The sequence below is a fragment of the Myotis davidii genome, unplaced genomic scaffold, assembly GCF_000327345.1.
Source record: "Myotis davidii unplaced genomic scaffold, ASM32734v1 scaffold545, whole genome shotgun sequence".
In the NCBI taxonomy this organism is placed as follows: domain Eukaryota; kingdom Metazoa; phylum Chordata; class Mammalia; order Chiroptera; family Vespertilionidae; genus Myotis; species Myotis davidii.
Genome location: NW_006296634.1, coordinates 1,242,808 through 1,261,607, shown reverse-complemented (window position 1 = coordinate 1,261,607; position 18,800 = coordinate 1,242,808). Strand labels below are relative to the sequence as shown.

Sequence of the window (18,800 nt, the reverse complement as noted above, 5' to 3'; positions counted from 1 at the left end):
ATTTACTCTAGATCTGTTTTTTTAAAAGAAAGAAAAGAAAAAAAGTTCAGTCTTGCAACCTTCTCAGATATTGCCATGCAAATGCACCCTTCAGCTCATTTACACCTCAGCTAACACTTCTGGATGAATTTTTCTGACTCTATCACCAAGACTAACTTAGAACTCCAAACCCCAACATTTAGAACACTTGTGTGCCAGATTTTGTTTAAGCACACCAACCACTCAACAAAATAATTCCCACTGTCAAATTCAATCTCTGTGTTTGGTAAGAGGAAGCTGTGGGGTGCAAAGGGTTCAGGATGGTGTTGTCCGGAGAGAGTAACAGCAGGAAGAGTCAGAGAGCAACTGGGAAGGATATAAGGGAAGGGAAATTGGGGTCTCTAAGGCAGTTCACAAAGATAAGAAGGTAGGTATAGAAAGAAGTTCAAAGGAGTGGGAAAGGACATCCACAAATCCAGCGGGATACTGCTGAGCAGAGGCACACAATGTTTTCCAGCAGATTCAAATAGAATTAAGTAGTACTAGCTTGGCTTTGGAAAATGGTGCACAGGAACTAGGCCGGGGCTAGGGGGGTAGGGTGGGGGTGGAGTCTGCTGTGATTTCTTTGTACACTAAATTATTTTACCTAGAGCCAGCCTCAGATTTCTATCTGTTTTCTCTACTTACTTTTAGAAACGCTTGTTGAACTGTAGTGAATTTTTGCGGGCGATGGTGAGGTTTGCCATGTGTCCTATATGATTGAGATCCTGCCCCATCTAGGCCTGGAGGAAAGGTCCTGAGTAAATGATCCCTCTGTCTGACGGGGCTGTGCATCTGAGCTAGTTTGCTGGTTGCCCTCCCGGAGGATGTGGGGAGAAGGGAAAGAAAGACTCTTTACAGCAACCACCCTACCCCCATCACCTGTTCCTGCTTTGGGACCATGTCGTCCTGTGTTAGAATAGGGAGGAAGTGGTCTTATAAATGGCCGCCATCCTGTTGTCTAGACGTTAAGGAAGAGATACGGTCTCAGGGAAGCTTCAGGAGCTCCAGAAGGCTGCATATGGATTTCCTGTCAGAGGTGGGGTCTTGTTTTTGCATAAATAGTGGGATCCTCCAGCAGAAACCCCTCTCATATAGTTTGCTAACAGGCAGAATTCAGCATTAAGTGAATTCATCCTCAACCCCTTCCAAAAGGATACAGTAGTTATTTAGCAACAGGAATATCAGCATGATTAATGGTGCTATAGTGTCAGTTTCCAGGTAAAAGCCTTTCAATCTCATTAATACCAGTTCACCCTTTATCCCCAACATATAAATAGCTTATGACTAACAGCTCGTATTTGCAGGACATTGTCCAGAGTCAGGGGGACATTGTGATCTTATAATGGAGACATCAACTGAGTGAAGCCCATGTCCTTGACATAATCGCTCTAGTATGATAAGCAGCCCATGACAGAATAACAACTGAAACAGAATCCAGTACTCGTAGACATTGTTGTGTCACCTGGAGAGTTCCATCCCAATGATGGATTTTTGTACTGGAACTGGCTAAGAAGTCATGTGCTTTTAGCAGTGCGGCTCAAATAAAATATAACTGAATTATTTTTTTGTTTTTAAAAATATATTTTTATTATTTTCAAAGAGAGGGAAGGAGAGGGAGAGAGAGCTAGAAACATCAATGATGAGAAAGAATCATTGATTGGCTGCCTCCACGCTCCACACTGGGGATCGAGCCTGCAACCAGAGCATGTGCTCTGACCTTGAATTGAACCGTGACCTCCTGGTTCATAGGTTGATACTCAACCACTAAAGCATGCTGGCTGGGCTGAATTATTTTTTAGAAATGCTGTAGTAATGCTGTCATAGATTGGGTACTCCAGGAAATAGACTGAGACACTGAGATTTGCATACTGATGGCTTATTGGTGATGCTTCTGGGAACATCTCTGAGGTGTAAGGGAGGCAGGACTGGGGCAGAGGGAGAAATTGAGGCAAGAGGTCCAGGTCTTCATTCCCACACCCACTGCCATCAACCAGTCATCAACCAGCTAGGAGCCCTTAGCAACCAACACTTCAGCAGTCGGGGAACAAGTGCCGTGATCCTGAAGTGTGGGATCTCAGCAGTGGTACTCCACCTTCTCTGCTACAATTGTCAACTAGTACTTTTACTTCCGTTTACCATTCCATTTTACCTACTAAGTAGCTCACGAGGTAGACAGGTCCAGGTAGGGATCATTCTTCCCTTTATACAATGAGTACACAGGGAAATCTAAGCACAGAGAATGTAAAAGACTTGTCCAGAGTCACCTAAGACTTGTCTCTGGCCCCCACCGGAGCAATATCCACTCAAAAGATTAATTTTTTCCTACATTGAGAGTGTATAGGACGTTAGAATATAAGAACCAGAAAAGTCAGGAAAGGCAAGTAGTCCAGCCACCTCACTTGAAAAGAAAATAGGCTCAGAAATGGGGGGTGATTTCGTCAAAGTCAAGCTGTGAGTCCGTGGCCTTGTGATTAGATTTCCTGCACTCAAGGGCCAGTGCCCAATGTCCCACATAGGAGCTACAGACATGAGCAGGCTACAGGCCCTGCCCGAGAGGATTTCAGAATCTACTAAGTTTCTTTAGTCCACTTGAATTGTTCCAATGAGACAGAGAAAGTAACACTTGTTGTTCTAGGCTTTGTCTCTCATATCACCTTTCAGAGTCTAAATCCAGCAGAAAATAGCGTATCATGGCTTCAGCATGGGTAATCTGTGTTCTCCCTGTGTTCTAAGCTGCCAACTAGCAGATGCTTATAAAGTTAAACCCTGCGTGTAAACATACACAGATGGCTCTTCCATTGACTCTCCCCAAGATTTATTTTCAAACACAGATTACCAAGAAAACAGATAACTGCTTTCTTTTCCTCCTTCTCTTTAAATGACTTTACCTTATTTATGATCTTTTATTTTTAGGACACAAAGATAAAGCTGTATGGGGAAAAGTGGGTGGGTATTTGCTTTTTGCTTTATAAAGTCATAGACCTGCCCTCGCTGCTGTAGCTCAGTTGATTGAGCATCGTTCCATGCACCGAAAGGTCATTGGTTCGATTCCTGGTCAGGGCACATGCCCAGGTTGCAGGTTCGATTCCCAGGTGGGGTGCGTACAGGAGGCAATCGATCGCTTTCTCTCTCTCTCTCTCTCTCTCTCTCTCTCTCTCTCTCTCATCAATGTTTGTCTCTCTCAAATCAATAAAAACATATTTAAAGTCATGATCCTGAAGTGTGGGATCTCAGCAGTGGTACTCCACCTTTTCTGCTACCTATCTTTTTTTTAAAAAATATATTTTATTGATTTTTTACAGAGAGGAAGGGAGAGAGATAGATAGTTAGAAACATCGATGGGAGAGAAACATCCATCAGCTGCCTCTTGCACACCTCCCACTGGGGATGTGCCCGCAACCCAGGTACATGCCCTTGACCGGAATCGAACCTGGGACCTTTCAGTCCGCAGGCCGACGCTCTATCCACTGAGCCAAACCGGTTTCGGCAGCTACCTATCTTTGCTTCACACCTTCCCAGTGTTATTCCCACAGCTAGAACCACAGTGAGGCATGTCTACCCTGGGACATGCAGAGGACATTTGCCCTTATAGTATTTAGCTCTCACCACTGGAGTTTCCTAGTTAGAATGCATTGTGCCTCCCATGTTCTCACCTCCAGATTTAGTATTTCTTACTGGTGACAACTGGCCACTGTTTATAGCTCCTTTTCTCTCCCTCTTTTAGAGCAGTTAGAATAGTCAGTCACTTCATCCTACTTAATAAACTAAATGGACTGAGGCAGACCTGACAAAAGTTCTTTCCCTCCCGAATCTCTCAGAGAACTCCCCACAGGGGCAGAAATTGGTATACATGCTTTACCTAGGAAAGGAGACTCCAGAGCTACTAGAATGTTCTGTTAAGAATGTGTATGGGGGCATAGACCTTAAAAGAAATGAGACTGCAGGCCAGAAAATAATTTTAATGCCAAGTAGAAAGGACTGATCCACTTTGTCATTTTTCTTGCTTTTGCTCTGCACACTTCTCCTTCCTATGACTTTGAGAAGGTGGATTAGTCAGTCACTTTTTAGTTCTCACCACTGGAGTTTCCTAGTTAGTCAGTCTGTGTTTCTGGAGTGACGGTCCACCTGGGGAAGTATCTCTCATATTGGTAGCTTGCTCCCAGAAATGGAGGAATGTTAGTATCCTTTAGAGCTGCGAGTAGATGTGAAACAATAAAATAATTTATATGTGGCTTATTGCCTCTACTGATAATATCACCTCCCTTCATTTTTTTCTTTTTTAAAATATATTTTATTGACTTTTTACAGAGAGGAAGGGTGAGGGATAGAGAGTTAGAAACATCAATGAGAGAGAAAAATCAATCAGCTGCCTCCTGCACACCCCTTACTGGGGATGTGCCCGCAACCCAGGTACATGCCCTTGACCGGAATCAAACTGGGGACCTTTCAGTCCGCAGGCTGACGCTCTATCCACTGAGCCAAACCGGTTAGGGCATCACCTTCCTTCTTACAGGCACAGGGCAGCTTCATCATCCTCGTACTCATAAGGACCCACGGTTGCTTTTAAAGAACCTGCAAAATAAATACTTAATGAAGGAAGGGTGAACTTCTTGGGAGTAGTAATATAATAGGCAAGAGAAGAGAAGAGCCTGGGTCTTTGAAAGTATCTCCTTTCTGGTTAAAGTACAAGAGCCTTCAGGAAGGAGGAGGAGGGAGAAGGGAGGAGGGACAAGGAAAAATGTACCTTCTCTGCTGAGCGGCATCCTTTGCTGTTATTCATGTTTATATTCTTCATGGAGATGAGGGTGATGCTGTCTTTCTCCCCATTGGCTGCGGAGCAGCTAGGAGTAGGAGGAGAACATGGGTTAAGGATAGGAGTGGGAGGGCAATGTGGGGGGTTAAGAAACTGTACAGGGGTTGTTAAAACTTAGACCTTTGTTTTGGGGGTGGATCATAATGAAATGAGAGTGTGTTTTGAAGCCCCAAAGACTTGTATTTAAATCTTTGTTTTACTACCTACTGCTGGTGTGATCTTGACCAAGTTACAACCTCTCTTAAGTTTCAGTTTTTAAATGTATTAGCCTTGAAGAATTGCTCTAAGAATTTGAGATAATATTAACAAATATCTACCAAAGGGCTTGGCACACACAAGGTATTCAATAAACAGTTTCTTAAATAAGTATCTCCTTATTTAAGGGGTATATTAGAATCTGAATTCCTACACTTTTCATGAAGAGGTAAAAGGTGCGTAGCCCTGGGCTGAAGGGTTCCAGTCCATTTCCTGTCGCCTGATTGCTTCCTTTCAAGTCTGCTCTTGTCCTGCCTGCCCCTAGTCTGGTCTCAGTGGAGGCTGTCAGGATTCCGTGTGTGTGTGTGTGTGTGTGTGTGTGTGTGTGTGTAGAAAGCAGGAAGCTTCGGTTCCCTCTTGGAGAGAAGACGGAGAGGTCAGATAGATAATTCCTACTTACACCTCTGACAGTCTTACCTTTCAGATAGCCCTGAGCTCCCAGGTTTCTGGGGATCTGTAAAAATCCAAAGGCACAGATTGGGGGTCACATGTTGTTACTCAGAAGCCCAACCTGCCCCTCAAAGTTCACCCAAGTGGACCCTCCCATTTCATCTAATGGTGCTGATATTCTCATTCCTTCCCTCAACTCTAGGCTGGGTGTCAGTCCCAGAATCTAGCTCTGGGTCCCTCAGCAAGAGGGGCAAAGGAGGGCCCCCAAGGTGCAGGCATGTACCTTCAGATTCCTTGTTCTTCTGACACTTAAACCTTAGACTGACCACACTGACCAGGATGATCACCACAACCACCAGGATGACAATGAAGCTGATAACACCTGAACAGGGGAAGGATGGGGTGAAGAGGAGGGAAAGGAGGGGACAACATGAGTTCAAATTCTCTTCCTAGCTGAGTGCTATGTAGACAGGGTCCAGAGCAAAGTGAATTTTGAATTCCCCTTCTCTGCGAATGAATGAACTCTCAGCTTGCGGCCCTGGCCAGAGTGGGTTCCACAGCCCTTCCTTCCCCCATCTTCCCATAAGAATATGAAACCCAGCAGAACCCAGAAGAGCTGACTAGAGTCAGTGGTGGCTCTTTCCCACCAAAGACTTCTTTGTCAGCCAAACCCTCTAGCACAGCGGTTCTCAACCTGTGGGTCGTGACCCCTTTGGGGGTCGAACAACCCTTTCACAGGGGTCACCTAGGACCATCAGAAAACACATATATAATTACATATTGTTTTTGTGATTAATCACTATGCTTTAATTATGTTCAATTTGTAACGATGAAAATACATCCTGCATATCAGATATTTACATGACGATTCATAACAGTAGCAAAATTACAGTTACGAAGTAGCAATGAAAATAATGTTATGGTTGGGGGTCACCACCACATGAGGAACTGTATTAAAGGGTCGCGGCATTAGGAAGGTTGAGAACCACCGCTCTAGCACAAACGGGTGAAATTTGAACCTGTGTTTCCTGACCAGAGTCCAAGTCAGTTCAAAGGTGGGGTCCCCTGCCACATCCCACCTTCTCCTTCCTCTCACCAAATGCAGCCACAGTGAGCACTTGCTCTGACATAGGGCTGGGCAGAATGGTGGGGTCTTCTCTTGTCCGCGGGCTCGTGGTGGCCAATTTGGAAGTAACATTTTGAGAGGTGTCTAAAATGGAATGGTGATGGGTGCTTCAGTGAAAGGACTTACTCAGCCTACCAGAGAGAGCTAGCTCCCGCTCTCCCCCGCTCCCCCCCCCCCCCACCCCGTGCCCACTTTCTCCAGGTAGAGGACTGCAGAGAGAGCTCCAGCCCTACAGAAAAGACTTCCTCTCTGCCCCTCTGATCAGGTCCCATGAGGATGGAGTTCAGAAGTGGGTGCTGTTGGATCACATGACTAGATTGCTGGTTGTTTGTGTTACTAGTTCCAAAGGACTCCAGAAAGTTCAGGATGCTTCCCTCATTATGCTCTTCCCACCATATCCCCTTGGAGCCCAGAGGAAAGGGATGTATGCTGCAGACATAGGGAGACAGACTAGGCAAGGCTGAGCCATCTGTGTTTTGCCAAGAGTTGAAGAGGGAGGAAAGAAGGGCACCGGATGTTTGTCTCCAGGCACTGACCTAACAAGCCAGCCTGCCAGTTAAAGGGCATGTGTTTCTGGCCCTCTTGAAAAGTGGTATGGTCATCCACCTCATCCCCTCTGAAGCTCATTGTACTACAGGCCTGATTGCTGTTCCATTTCTTGGCCCTCACCCCCCTCCTAAAAATGACTGGGAGTATAAAAACATCCCAGAGCCAAGGGGTAGGATGAGTGAAAGGGTCAGGGTGTTCTTTGTTGTGAGCACAGACAGGACACACCTCTGCTTCTGCTGCCACCGCTGCTGCTGCTTGGGATGCCTGTGCCCGGGCCGCGAACAGCAGGCCAAGGTGGAAGATAACCACCCGCCCAGCTCTTCTCCCCCGCTGCTGGGTGAAGCCCAACCTGCCCTGAGAAGCATGTGGCTCTTCCCCAACCTTTTCTGCCTTCCTTCCCATTATTTTGGGTTCTCCTAACCCTTCCTTCCCTTCTCTATGTCTTTATCAATCCTGAGTCGACTCTTTCTACCTTCCTTGTGACCAGGTCCAAGTCCTTGTCTCTACTCCCCACCAAACCTCTCTCGTTCTCTCCAGACCAGGGTGCCACTGATGTGGCTCCTGAGACCCCCTTACTGTGGGGCAGGACCTGGGCCCCCTCAAGAGGAGAAGAAGGATCCCAACTTGATACTTACCAAATCCTGATGTGTGCTCCTGTGGCTGGGGTGGGGAGTGACCATCCATGGTGCTTGACCTTGGCATCACAGGCTTACTGGGTGCTGTGGGGACCCATGAGGCTTTCTCTGAAGCATCTGTGGATTAGGAAGTGTTTGTGGGCCTCCTATGGCTTCAACCAGCATGTATACGGGGACGGCTCTTTAGTCTAAAATTGTTATTTTCGTTACTGTTTTCACTTCCAGAAGGAGCCATCCTCCTTTTCACCCCTGGGTCTTCACCTGCACAGTTTCCTCTGCCTGGAATACACCCTACCCTCCTTCACCCCAAGTCTTCATTTGATCAACTCCTTCTCTGGCCTTCGCTTTAGGAGCACTCTGGGATGTCTTCCCTGGCCCCCAAGTCGGAAGTGGCTGACATTTATCTGGATTCCAATAGCACCTTCATCTTATGCCCATCGCAATCCTTCTATCCTGTCTGTAATTATCAATGTAAGCTCTTGTTTACTTGTCTGTTTCTCCACTGTATTCTCCTTTAGAGCCGAAACTGTCTGCTTCCTCATTGGGCCCTCCCTTGATGGAATTTGTAGTCTCAGTGGCAGAGTACCTGGGGTACTGGTACTGGACAGAGGGCTTGGGCTGTTGGGCTCTAAGGAAGGGCTGTCCCCAGCAAGGACTGAGGCATATGGAGAGTTGAAGGTGGGGCAGGTTTGATGACAACCACTTCTAACCCACATGAGAACTCTTGGGCTCCAAGCAAGTCTGAAGGGATGGGCAAGGGGCTGGGCAGGGGCAGGGATTGGCCCCTCAGCAACCACACTCACTCACCTGTGTTGGGGGTAGTTGACTGTATAGTCAGACTTAGACTGACGGCTCCTGAAACAGATCATCTGAGGCTGAGGGCCTATTGCCTCTTATTGCTCTGACTCCCTCTCTTCCCTATAGCTGGTGTTTTCTAGTCTGTCTTCTTACCCCATCCCTCACCTGCAACCATTTATCTCTCTATTTCAAAACAGGTTAGACTGGGCCAAGCTGAAAAAGGTCCCTAGATGAGCTCATCTTTGGATGTCCTGAGAGCTCTGGCCCCACCCTGATCACCTGCGATCTGTGTAAAACAGTGCCTAGAGCCCTCCCCAGCATTACTAAGTTCTCAGACCTAATGGCTAGAGGAGCCCCTTTGTGTTTGCTCTTACCCTGAGGGCTAGAGGGCTGCATTGTCGTGGGATGGGAGTTGTGGCCTGCAAGAGAAAGCAAAAAGCATAGACTAGCTTTGTGAGTCTCCCACCCAGCACAGAGCCCCCCGAAAAACCAAGGCCGTTTGGCTTTCAAGCCTCTCATGCTGACAGAGGACTCAAGGATGTGGCCCCAGCTTACTACGGGGCTGGCTTCCTCTGAGATCATGACTGAATGGCATCATCACCACCACCTCATGATTCAGTGTCCCAGAGTCCTTTCCTGTCTCTTCAATCCCACATGGGTTCTATCGCAGCCTGATACAGCGTCAGGGGAAGGTTATTTTAAAATAGTGATATGTCCAAGGACAGAGGGCCAGACACCTGCCAAGTCTAGACAAAGACTCCAGGTCTCCAGACTAATGCTGACATCACACTACCACTGTGCCATCCATTCTACCCTGCAAATAGTGTCATACTAGTCATGCCCAAGGGAAGGGGATGGAAAGATGTGATGAGTAAGATGGAGTTAGGGGTTGGGGTTGGTATCTGGGCTATCTCTGTGCCCTCCTCCAGCCAGAGGCAGGGGCCTACACAGGAGGCAGGGAAGCTCTAGAATGAGTGGTCAACTTAACTCTCACAGGTAGAGGCTTCTCAATAATGGTTGTTGTTGTCCAAACCCAGGGAGGAGGTTCCTAGGGTGCCCCAGTAAGAAGCTCTCTCTAGATTGTTTTGTAAGTACATGTGTATGCCTGTCAACCTCTATGCAGGTGTGTGTGTGTATGTGTGTGTGTGTGTGCGTGCGCGCGCCCACATATGTGTCCCCTGTGTCTGTGGGACCTCAAAGGTCAGGTTGTGTTTGCTCATTTTCCACAATGAAATCATTCTTGAAACCTGTGAACAATGTGAAAGGAAAACGTGGGGAAGTGGAACGCCCAGCTGGGTTCCCGTTCCTCTACTCAGGCTGGGACTGCAGCTGTGGCCTGGCCCTCTGCTCCCTCAGCCCCTATAATCAGGGAAGTACCAAGCTGGGGCCTGGGTGAACAGAGGCAGCTGAGGGCCAGGGGCCCGCTCAGCCAGTGGCAGCCTGTTGGTCTGTTTATTTTCCTTGGCCACTGCCTTCCTCCATGGGGCTATCACTTGGATAGTGTGGAATTAATTGTTTCCAAGCCCACCCTTTCCCAAACCCTAGCCATGCGGAGGCTGTTTTTCCAGGTCACCATCTCTGACGCTTCTTCCCCTCATTGGCTGTGGGGGTCAAGAGGGGAGTTGAAACTTGTAGGTGCCCCAGGCTAGAGAGAACTTTTCCCAGCTGGGGAGTGACCCTTTTAATCCAAGGCATGTTCTGCAAACACCCATCAGAAGGCACCTTAGATGTCCTTGCTGAAGGGGTATCCAAGGTCCTGTCTAAGCTCTATATGGTTATAACTTTGGTTTTTAGTGGGAGGGCACAGTGCCTGCCTTCCCACATTTATCTAAAAACAAGACTAGTGTCTTGGAATGAGTTCCAAAGTCACAAGCTCCGATTCTCAGTAGCCTGCTCTTTGTCACCTGCCCCCTCCCCCTACTGGAACTTTTTGTCACCAGGAGATTCTGACCACTGCACACACAGACAACCAAAGGCCACTGGCCACTGGGATTTCTTATTTTCCGGTCTCCCCTCCCTAATCGCTACCTGCCTCTCTCCTCCTCCTCCACCCCCACCGTCCTGTTTTTCCCAGCAGCATACCTTAGCAGTTGAAATCACAGACTTTGGAGTTTGACAGGCTTGAGTCTAAGTCCTGACTGTCACTTACTGGCCTGGGCTTTATTTTTCTCTTCGTTAAATTGCAAGTGATTTTAGGACCTCATAAGTGGTTGTGAGGATAAGAAGATGCATATAAAGTACTTAACATAGTGCCCACCGGACAGAGAGTCCATGCTCAATAAATGCTAGACGTTTTACATTTTGCCCCATTCTCTCAAATTCTCCACGTCTCAAGTCTGCCCTGCCCTGATTTGTGTATCCACAGTCAAGCCCCTTTGTGGGCCTGCGTATCCCCAAAAGGATTGATTCCTCAGCCCACCCAAATGAAGGAGACAGTAAGTGCTCTGAGATACTAGATAAGAGGGTAGGAAACTCAAGCGGTGAGCATGGCTTATGTAGGGTTTACACAGGGCATTCCTAGCCCCGGCACTCGTCCAGGACAGGGCAATGGGTAGGGAAGCTGAGAGAAGCCCAGGCCTATGAAAATGCCGCCCTATGAGTTGCACCTTTTCATCTTCTCTGCCGTTTCTGCAGTTGGGACAACAGCCTGGTCCCCCAGCCCCAGATCAAATGTGTGACTCTGTCCTCTGGGAAGGAGGTTGCGGGTGGAGTAATCAGAGTTTTACTTCCGACCCATGGACTTGTAAAGAAATGCCTGATCTCTCCGCGAGGCAGCCTCCCGGCACTCAGGCCTTCCACCACCACCAAGAAAGCCATCCTCCCTCTCCCATCCAAGCAGGTTCATGAATCTTCCACAGAGGACTCATGGACGTGAGGTGGGGGTGGGGGAGGAATGACCGAGGGGAAGTTGCTGCCCTGTGAGTCAGAATCTCCTGGATTTCTCATGGTTCCCAGCAACTGCTCCCTAATTAGGGGACCCCTTATGAGCTGTTTCCCCACTCATCAGCTGGCAGAGCCCTAAGAGGAGTTTTCAAGTTTTCTCCTCTGAAGACCATCTCATCTAGACCCCTGGCTGAGGGTGTTGAGTACAGCCTCTGTGGCAAACAGTTCTCTGTATCTAACTTGAATCCCTCGTGCTGAGTGTGAGCTTAGAGTCAGTATTTGGAATTCCCAGGTTGTTACTCCCCATATGGAAGGGGAAAAAAAGATCACTGGAAAGCCCAAGGTGCAGACAGCTTTGTGCTAGAACATCCCAGAAGGAGCTTTCAGACCTCAATCTTCCACCAAGACAGCCAGGCACATCCCACATTTAAGGAGGCCAGCCTTTAGGGGAGCCCCGGTTCACCCTGGAAATTTTCCCACAAAAAGGTTTAACCATGTGCCATTTTACCCTTGCCTGGTAATGACTCCCTCCCAATCCAAAGGATCTCTTTCATAAAAGGCTCTGGAATTTCCCCTGGGCACAGCCCTGGATGGAGAGCTGCGTATGTGGTGTGTGTCCTGAAGGAGGGAGGGGCTGCGCCCAGGACTGCCAGGCCCCCTCCGGGGCCGCTGACAGAGTGGCAAGTGCCTCTTACCTCGGAGTAGAAGGAAGCTCAGGATCACCCAGCACAGCTGCATTGCTCCAGCAGTCCCCATGTCAGCTGGGTCCGTGGTGGGCAGGCAGCTGCTCCGTGGAGGTTCTGTCCATAGTGGAGAAGAGAGAGGGAGTGCTGGGAGGGGGAGGGGCTGGGGGCTGGCTCTCCAGGAGCTTCCTGTCAAAGAATAGAAGGAAACAGATTGGGACTAACTCCAGGGCCCTGCTCTGCCTGACAGCCCAGACAAGGATGTGAGGCTGAAACATCAACGACTGGATTGTGCCCTGGGCTCCAGGACTCTACGTGGCCTGGGCTAGGGCCACTGTGTCCCCTCCAGAGCCTGTACTCAGAGACCAATGATGGCAACCTGCCCCTTCCTGGCCCCAGCTGCCCCCCCTATCCCCCCCCCTTCTCCACCAAGGGGTCCATCAGGTCCCTCCACACACCACCCCGTGGTTTTCCTGGAATGTAACTCCAGTTCCTCCCCATACTGTTTCAGACCATGACTGAGCTCTAAAACTCAGCCCACCAGCCGCCCATGCTCTCTAGACTCTGAATACAGCACATTCTTCTCCCTCCTCAGGGCTACCAATGCAGATGGGACTCCCAATATCTTTCATTATTGTTATTCTTAATAGAAAAACAAGAGAACCACATTCCAAGCATCCCTTCCTCAGGCCCTTCCTCTCACTTTGGCGTCAGGCCTTCCCTGTGCTCCAGCGGCATCCTTGTCCTTAGCATCCAGCCAGCACACATCCCACAGCCCTCTCTTCTGCGGACACAGTGTCACTTTCCCAGTATCCCTTGGACCTGGCACAATGCCTGACATACAGTAGGTCTCAGCAAATATTTATTAAACTAAACTCTAAAGATTTAGAGCAGAGAAATGTTACACATTTAATATCATTACATCTTTAATATAATCATCATTGTTGTGGATTTCCTTCCAGCCTGTGATAATAAGCATAAATATCATTTTATTGATTTACTTATTTACTTTGGTTAACCCTCACCTGAGGATTTTTTTTCCTTGATTTTTATTTTTAATTTTTTTAGAGAAAGTGGAAGGGAGGGAGGGGAAGAGAGGAGAGAAAGAGAGAGAGAAATATCAATGTGAGAGAGACACCATCTAATGGTTGGCTACCGCATGCACCCCAATCAGGCTGGGGATCAAAACTGCAATCTAGGTACATGCCCTTGACAAATAGGACCCGAGACCCTTCGGTGCATGGGCCAATGCTCTAACCACTGAGTACACCAGCCAGGACATAATCATTTTATGAATCTGTCCCTTTGTCCCTTACTTTTTAATAAATATTTTATGTTGAAGCAATCACAAATGTACAGAAAGTACATTACACAGAACTTTTTTCCTTAAATCATTTGAGAGTAAATTGCCAACAGAATGACTCATCACCCCTAAAGTGTTTGTAGTGTGTATTTCCTACAAACAAGGACAGTCTCTTATATATTCTCAATACAGCCATCAAAATTAGGAAATTAATATTAATATATTAATATCATCTAGTCCTCAGATTCCATTCAATTTTAACAATTGTCTCAAGAATGGCCTTTATTTTTATTAGTTTTTAATCCTCACCTGAGGATATGTTTTTATTGATTTTCGAGAGAAAGAAAGGAAGAGGGTGAGAAAGAAAAAGAGGTGAGAGAGAAACGTCAATTGGGATCCGTTGCCTCCCATATGCATTCCAACCAGGGATCAAACTCGAGATCTTTCTGTTTGATTGAGCCAACTGCTCCAACCAACTGAGCCACACTACCCAGGGCCCAAGAAGGTCCTTTATAACAAAAGCGTCCAGCCTGGAATTACTCATTGCATATCTCTTTTGTCTCCTTCAATCTGGAACATTTATTCAGTCTTTTCTTGACTTTCATGAGCTTGAAATTTTTTTTTTTCTAGAATAAACACCTTTGTTACACGAGCTAAGACAGGAGGGAGGAGGATTAATTTGCCTTTCTAGGCCTTGATTTTCCTCAGATAGAACTCCAGCTCCTTGCCCTCGAGCACATAGCCCTCTGCTCGGCCGCACTGGCCTGATCTTGAAGCGATGCATGCAAGCAGCTTGCCCTGCTGGAACTGCTCCTCGAGGAGACGGCTGATTTTGGCATTCTGTTTCCTCTCATCATATTTCTTCTGAATTTTCTTTGATCGTTTTTTGTTCAAAATTTCTTCCTCTTCAGGCGTCAGCTTGGCCCCCTTCTTGCGGCCCAGGGGCAGTGTGAAGTGGGGCTCGTACCGCTGTTGGTACGGTGTGCTGTCAATGAGCAAAAGACAGTTCTTTACTAGGGTCTTGGTGCGGACCAGTTCGTTGTTGGATGCATTGTAAACAACATCAATGAATAATCCTTGTTTTGCGCGCACAACGCTCTGAGCCCCAGGAGAAGTTGCCCACGTCCAGCCTCCAGGCTCGGTACTTCTTGTTGCCTCTGCGCACTCGGACTGTGTGTATGCGGCGGGGTCCAACCTTAGTGTTGGCAGCAGGGCGTCCCAGCTCATATTTTCGCTTCTTGTAGTAGGGCTTCCTCTTGCCCCACCCCCGTCTTGCGGCACTTGTGCCAGTCGTCCCGAGAGATACCCATAGCCTGGCGAGCTTGAAATTTTTACAGGTTACAATCCGGTAATTTTGTAGCATCTCCCTCATTTGGGTGTGTCAGACATTTCCTTACGATTAGATGGTCATGCATCTTTGATGTGAATGTCACAGAAGCAATGCTGTGTTCCTCTCTTTGCATTCTGTCAACTGCTGCATGGCTTTGATTTGTTCCATTACTGAGGATGTCCACTCGGTCACTTGCTTAAGGTGGTGTCTGCTAGTGTCTTAGTTTCCTGTGGCTGCATACACATTACCATAAACTGGTGACTTTAAAACAACAGAAACGGACTCTTTCACAATTCTGGAGGCAGGAGTCAAAATTAAAGCATTGGCAGAACTACACTCCTGACGACTCTCGGGAAGAAGCCATTCCTTGCCTCTTCCAGCTTCGGGTGGCTGTTGGGCATTCCTTGACATTCCTTGGTTTGTAGCTGCATCACTTCAATCTCTGTCTTCACATCCACCTTCTCCTCTGTGTGTCTCTTCTAAGGACACTTGTCGTTGAATCTAGTGGCCATCTAGATCAGGGGGCCTCAAACTTTTTAAACAGGGGGCCAGTTCACTGTCCCTCAGACCGTTGGAGGGCCGGACTATAGTTTAAAAAAAAACTATGAACAAATTCCTATGCGCACTGCACGTACCTTATTTTGAAGTAAAAAAACTAAACGGGAACAAATACAATATTTGTATTTGCATGTGGCCCGCGGACCATAGTTTGAGGACCCCTGATCTAGATAATTCAGGATGATCTCCTCATTCCAAGATTCTTAACTTATTTGCATCTGCAAAGACTCTTTTTCCAAGTAAGGTAGCAGTCACAGGTTCTCAGGATTAAGATATCGACATATCTTTTTGGAGACCACGATTCAGCCACTATAGTCCATTTTCTCCACTTCAAAGTTACTCTTTTCCCCTTTGTAAATAGTAAGTATTTTGTAGGGAGATACTTTGAAACGATGTGAATATTACATATTACAATCATTTATTATTTTGATGCTCAAGTTATCCCCATTTTAGTCATTGGGAACCCCTTCAGGCTGGCTTCTATATCCTTTTACCTTATCTCTGTCATTCTCTGAACACTTCTTTACATTCTGACACAATGAGATGTTCCAGGTTCATCTCATGCTTTACCAGCCCCAGCCCTGTAATCAGCTGTCTCTCCAAGGAGCCCTCTGTAATTGCCATCTATCATAGATACAGAGAACAAACTGATGGTTGCCAGATGAGAGGGGGTGGTGGGGAGTCTGAGCGGAAAAGGTGAAGGGATTAAGAAGTACAAATGGGACTCTGGCCAGGTGGCTCAGTTGGTTGGAATAATATCCCATACACCAAAAGGTTGCAGGTTCAATTCTTAGGGTACAATCCTAGGTTGTGGGTTCAATCCCCGGTCTGGGCATATACAGGAGGCAACTGATTGAAGTTTCTCTCTCACATTGATGTCCTTCTCTCTCTCTCTCTCTCTCTTTCTCTCTCTCTCCCCCTTTCTCTCTCAAAAGCAGTAAAAACATATCCTCTGGTGAGGATTTTTCTTAAAAGGCCCCAAAGACCTACCTTGCTGTTCTGTGTGCTATGAGGACACAGCAAGAAGGCACTATCTGTGAACCAGGAAGTAGGCTCTCATCAGAGTCCAAATCTGTTGGCATCTTGATCTTCCCAGCCGCCAGAACTGTGAGAAAAATCTTCTGTTGCGTATAGAGCACCCAGCTCAGGGTATTTTGGTATAGCAGCTTGAACAGACTGAGGCACATACTATATAGTACACCTTTATCCATTAAAGGTGTACACTTCAGTGGCTTTTAGTATATTCAGAGACTTGTGTAACCTTCCCTGCAAACAATTTTATTGCCCCACAAATCCCACACCGCTTACAGGTATATAGCTTGTAATAAGAAGGCTGGAAGTAGGGTGGGGCTGAAATGGGCAGCCTTTGCTCCTGGCTTACTCCAGTGACCCAGAGCTTAAGATGAGCCCTAGAAGTCAGCCGGCTCTCAATGGCTCCCAATCATGGCGACCTCCCATTGGCCTGCTCCGAATGCTCCCACAAGCCCTTCTCTTTCAGCTTCCTTGGCAGAATCCTAACCCTGGTTGCTTTCAGTGTGGACAGAGTGAGGGAAGAAGGGCTGTTCTTCCTTATGTAGGTTGACAGGGCCACTTCTACCCCTCCCCCCCCCGGGGAGTTGGAAAAGAGATGTGGCCCCAGTGTGCAGACCTGAGACAGGGAACCAGCCTGGAGGGATGATGGTGGGAGGACCCCAGAGTCTTTTCATCTTTGTTCCCAGGACTCACACCTTAAAAGCCAGGACTTTTCTTCTCTGTAAAACAACAGCAGATTCTTAATTATTTTAGCCCCTTAAACCCATTTAAGAGGCTCCATGACAGCAAAAATCCAAGAAGAGACAGAGGGAGTGAGACAGGGAACTTGTTGTGGCTCAGAAGTACCTTTCCACAGGTGAAGGGTGCTTCTTACAAGCCGCTAGTACTAAAGACAGGACAGGGGTGGGAGTTCATCCACATTCTGGTTCTATTCAGCAAGCTTATCCAGCACCTGTGTGTAGTACCAGTTAATGTGGTAGATTCTGGCTAACTCTAGAACCCAAGCTCCTATCTTTGGGTATATGTGTTGCCTAAATGGAAGGAGGCCTCCCTTAGAAAAATGAGCCCCCCCCACCACCACCACCACATACTTGTAGGATAAGACAAAGTGAAACAAATGTCAGGAGCAAGGTAAGAAACATACTGCTATAGGGTTTAAGGAAACGAGAAATCTACCTCAGTATAGTGGGCTGAAGAATACATTCCTGGAGGAGATGACACTTGAACTAATCCATAAGGGATGGTTAATATTATCCTGGCCAGTATTGCTAAGTGGTTAGAACGTCAGCACATATACCGAAGGGTCACAGATTCGATTCCAGGTCAAGGGCAAATACCTAGGTTGCAGGTTCCATCCCCAGCTCCAGCTGGCATCAGGGTACATGCGGGATGTGTGTGTGTGTGTGTGTGTGTGTGTGTGTGTGTGACTCCCTCCCTTCTACTCTGTTTTCAGTGGAAAAAAATATTCTCAAGTGAGAATTAACAACAACAAAAAAAGATGGTTAATATTTAGATTATAAGAATGGGGGAAGGGTAGCTCACAAGAGTGAGCATGGAAATGGGAAAGTGAGAGAAGGCTGGGACAATAATCTGGTCCCTGCCCTGGCTGATATGACTTGGTTGGAGTATCGTCCTATACACCAAAAAGTTGGAGATTGGATTCCAGTTCAGGGCACATATCCAGGTTACCAGTTTGATCCCTGTTCGGGGTGCATAAGAGAGACAACTGATTGCTGTTTTTTTTCCTCTCTCTCGAAAACCAATGAAAACATATCCTTGGGTGAGGATTTAAAATAATCCTATATAGGAGAAACCAAGATGGTGGCATAGGTTAACGCTGGAGATTGTTGCCTAGAACAACCACTTCAGAGATACAACAAAAGGACGGAACGGACATCATCCAGAACCACAGGAAGGCTGGCTGAGTGGAAATTCTACAACTAGGAGGAAAGAGAATATCATACCCAGACTCAGAGGAGGCACAGTGCTGAAGTGAAATACTAAAGGTGCGGAGTGCGCGCGGAGGGGGCTGGCGGCGGAGGGCGCGGTTGTTGTTTTTAATCGGGAGGGAGGTTCAGACTCTGAGCTCCAGATCCGGGCGAGTCTCTGGGGACCCAGACTCAAACGGGAGAAGCGGGACTGCCTGGCTTCGGTTGGCACTCAAAGGCAGCTTTCTCTCTGAGGTTTGCAGCGGTTGCTGGGACTCTGAGAGGCAGAGCCCCTAGGGATGGAACTGAGAGCAGCCATAACTGCTCTCTCCGCCCGCCCTGTAGATCCCCGGGGACCCGCCCCGCCCAAACCCTGCGCAGAGTCATTTGCTGGATAGCCTCAGGCAAAGGCTAGATTAGCACCGCCCTAGAGATTCAGCACAGAAGCTCTCCCACTGCAGACACAGCAGACTCTCATAGCCAGTTAGACTGGAGG

The 18,800-nt window shown here is 47.5% G+C and overlaps 1 protein-coding gene and 1 pseudogene across 4 annotated transcripts; both read right to left on the bottom strand.

Annotated features, from left to right (window-relative positions):
- Positions 1-4,451: 4,451 nt before the first annotated feature.
- Positions 4,452-12,493, bottom strand: ECSCR (endothelial cell surface expressed chemotaxis and apoptosis regulator). Of its 4 annotated transcripts, XM_006772438.2 has the most exons (8): positions 12,166-12,489; positions 8,962-9,006; positions 7,790-7,906; positions 6,576-6,689; positions 5,763-5,861; positions 5,507-5,543; positions 4,766-4,862; positions 4,452-4,593 (listed from the first exon to the last, which is right to left on the bottom strand). In XM_006772438.2, the coding sequence occupies exons 1-8, from the start codon at positions 12,224-12,226 to the stop codon at positions 4,585-4,587; spliced, it is 579 nt and encodes a 192-aa protein (XP_006772501.1). In that variant the 5' UTR covers positions 12,227-12,489; the 3' UTR covers positions 4,452-4,584. The 4 variants fall into 4 exon arrangements, with proteins under 4 accessions (XP_006772501.1, XP_015425116.1, XP_015425113.1 ...); XM_015569630.1 differs by lacking the exon at positions 6,576-6,689 and having other exon boundaries at positions 12,166-12,493; XM_015569627.1 differs by lacking the exon at positions 8,962-9,006 and having other exon boundaries at positions 12,166-12,492.
- Positions 12,494-14,143: 1,650 nt separating this feature from the next.
- LOC102769836 lies at positions 14,144-14,766 on the bottom strand (annotated as a pseudogene).
- Between the last annotated feature and the right edge of the window lie 4,034 nt (positions 14,767-18,800).

Bases quoted from the DNA above. Each gene is read 5' to 3' on its own strand.
- ECSCR (XM_006772438.2), bottom strand. From the start codon at position 12,226: ATGGGGACTGCTGGAGCAATGCAGCTGTGCTGGGTGATCCTGAGCTTC. The intron at 5,544-5,762 runs GTACATGCCTGC...GGATTTTTACAG, and splicing joins GAAGAACAAGGAATCTGAAG to ATCCCCAGAAACCTGGGAGC. The intron at 4,863-5,506 runs GTAAGACTGTCA...TCCTACTCCTAG, and splicing joins AGCTCAGGGCTATCTGAAAG to CTGCTCCGCAGCCAATGGGG.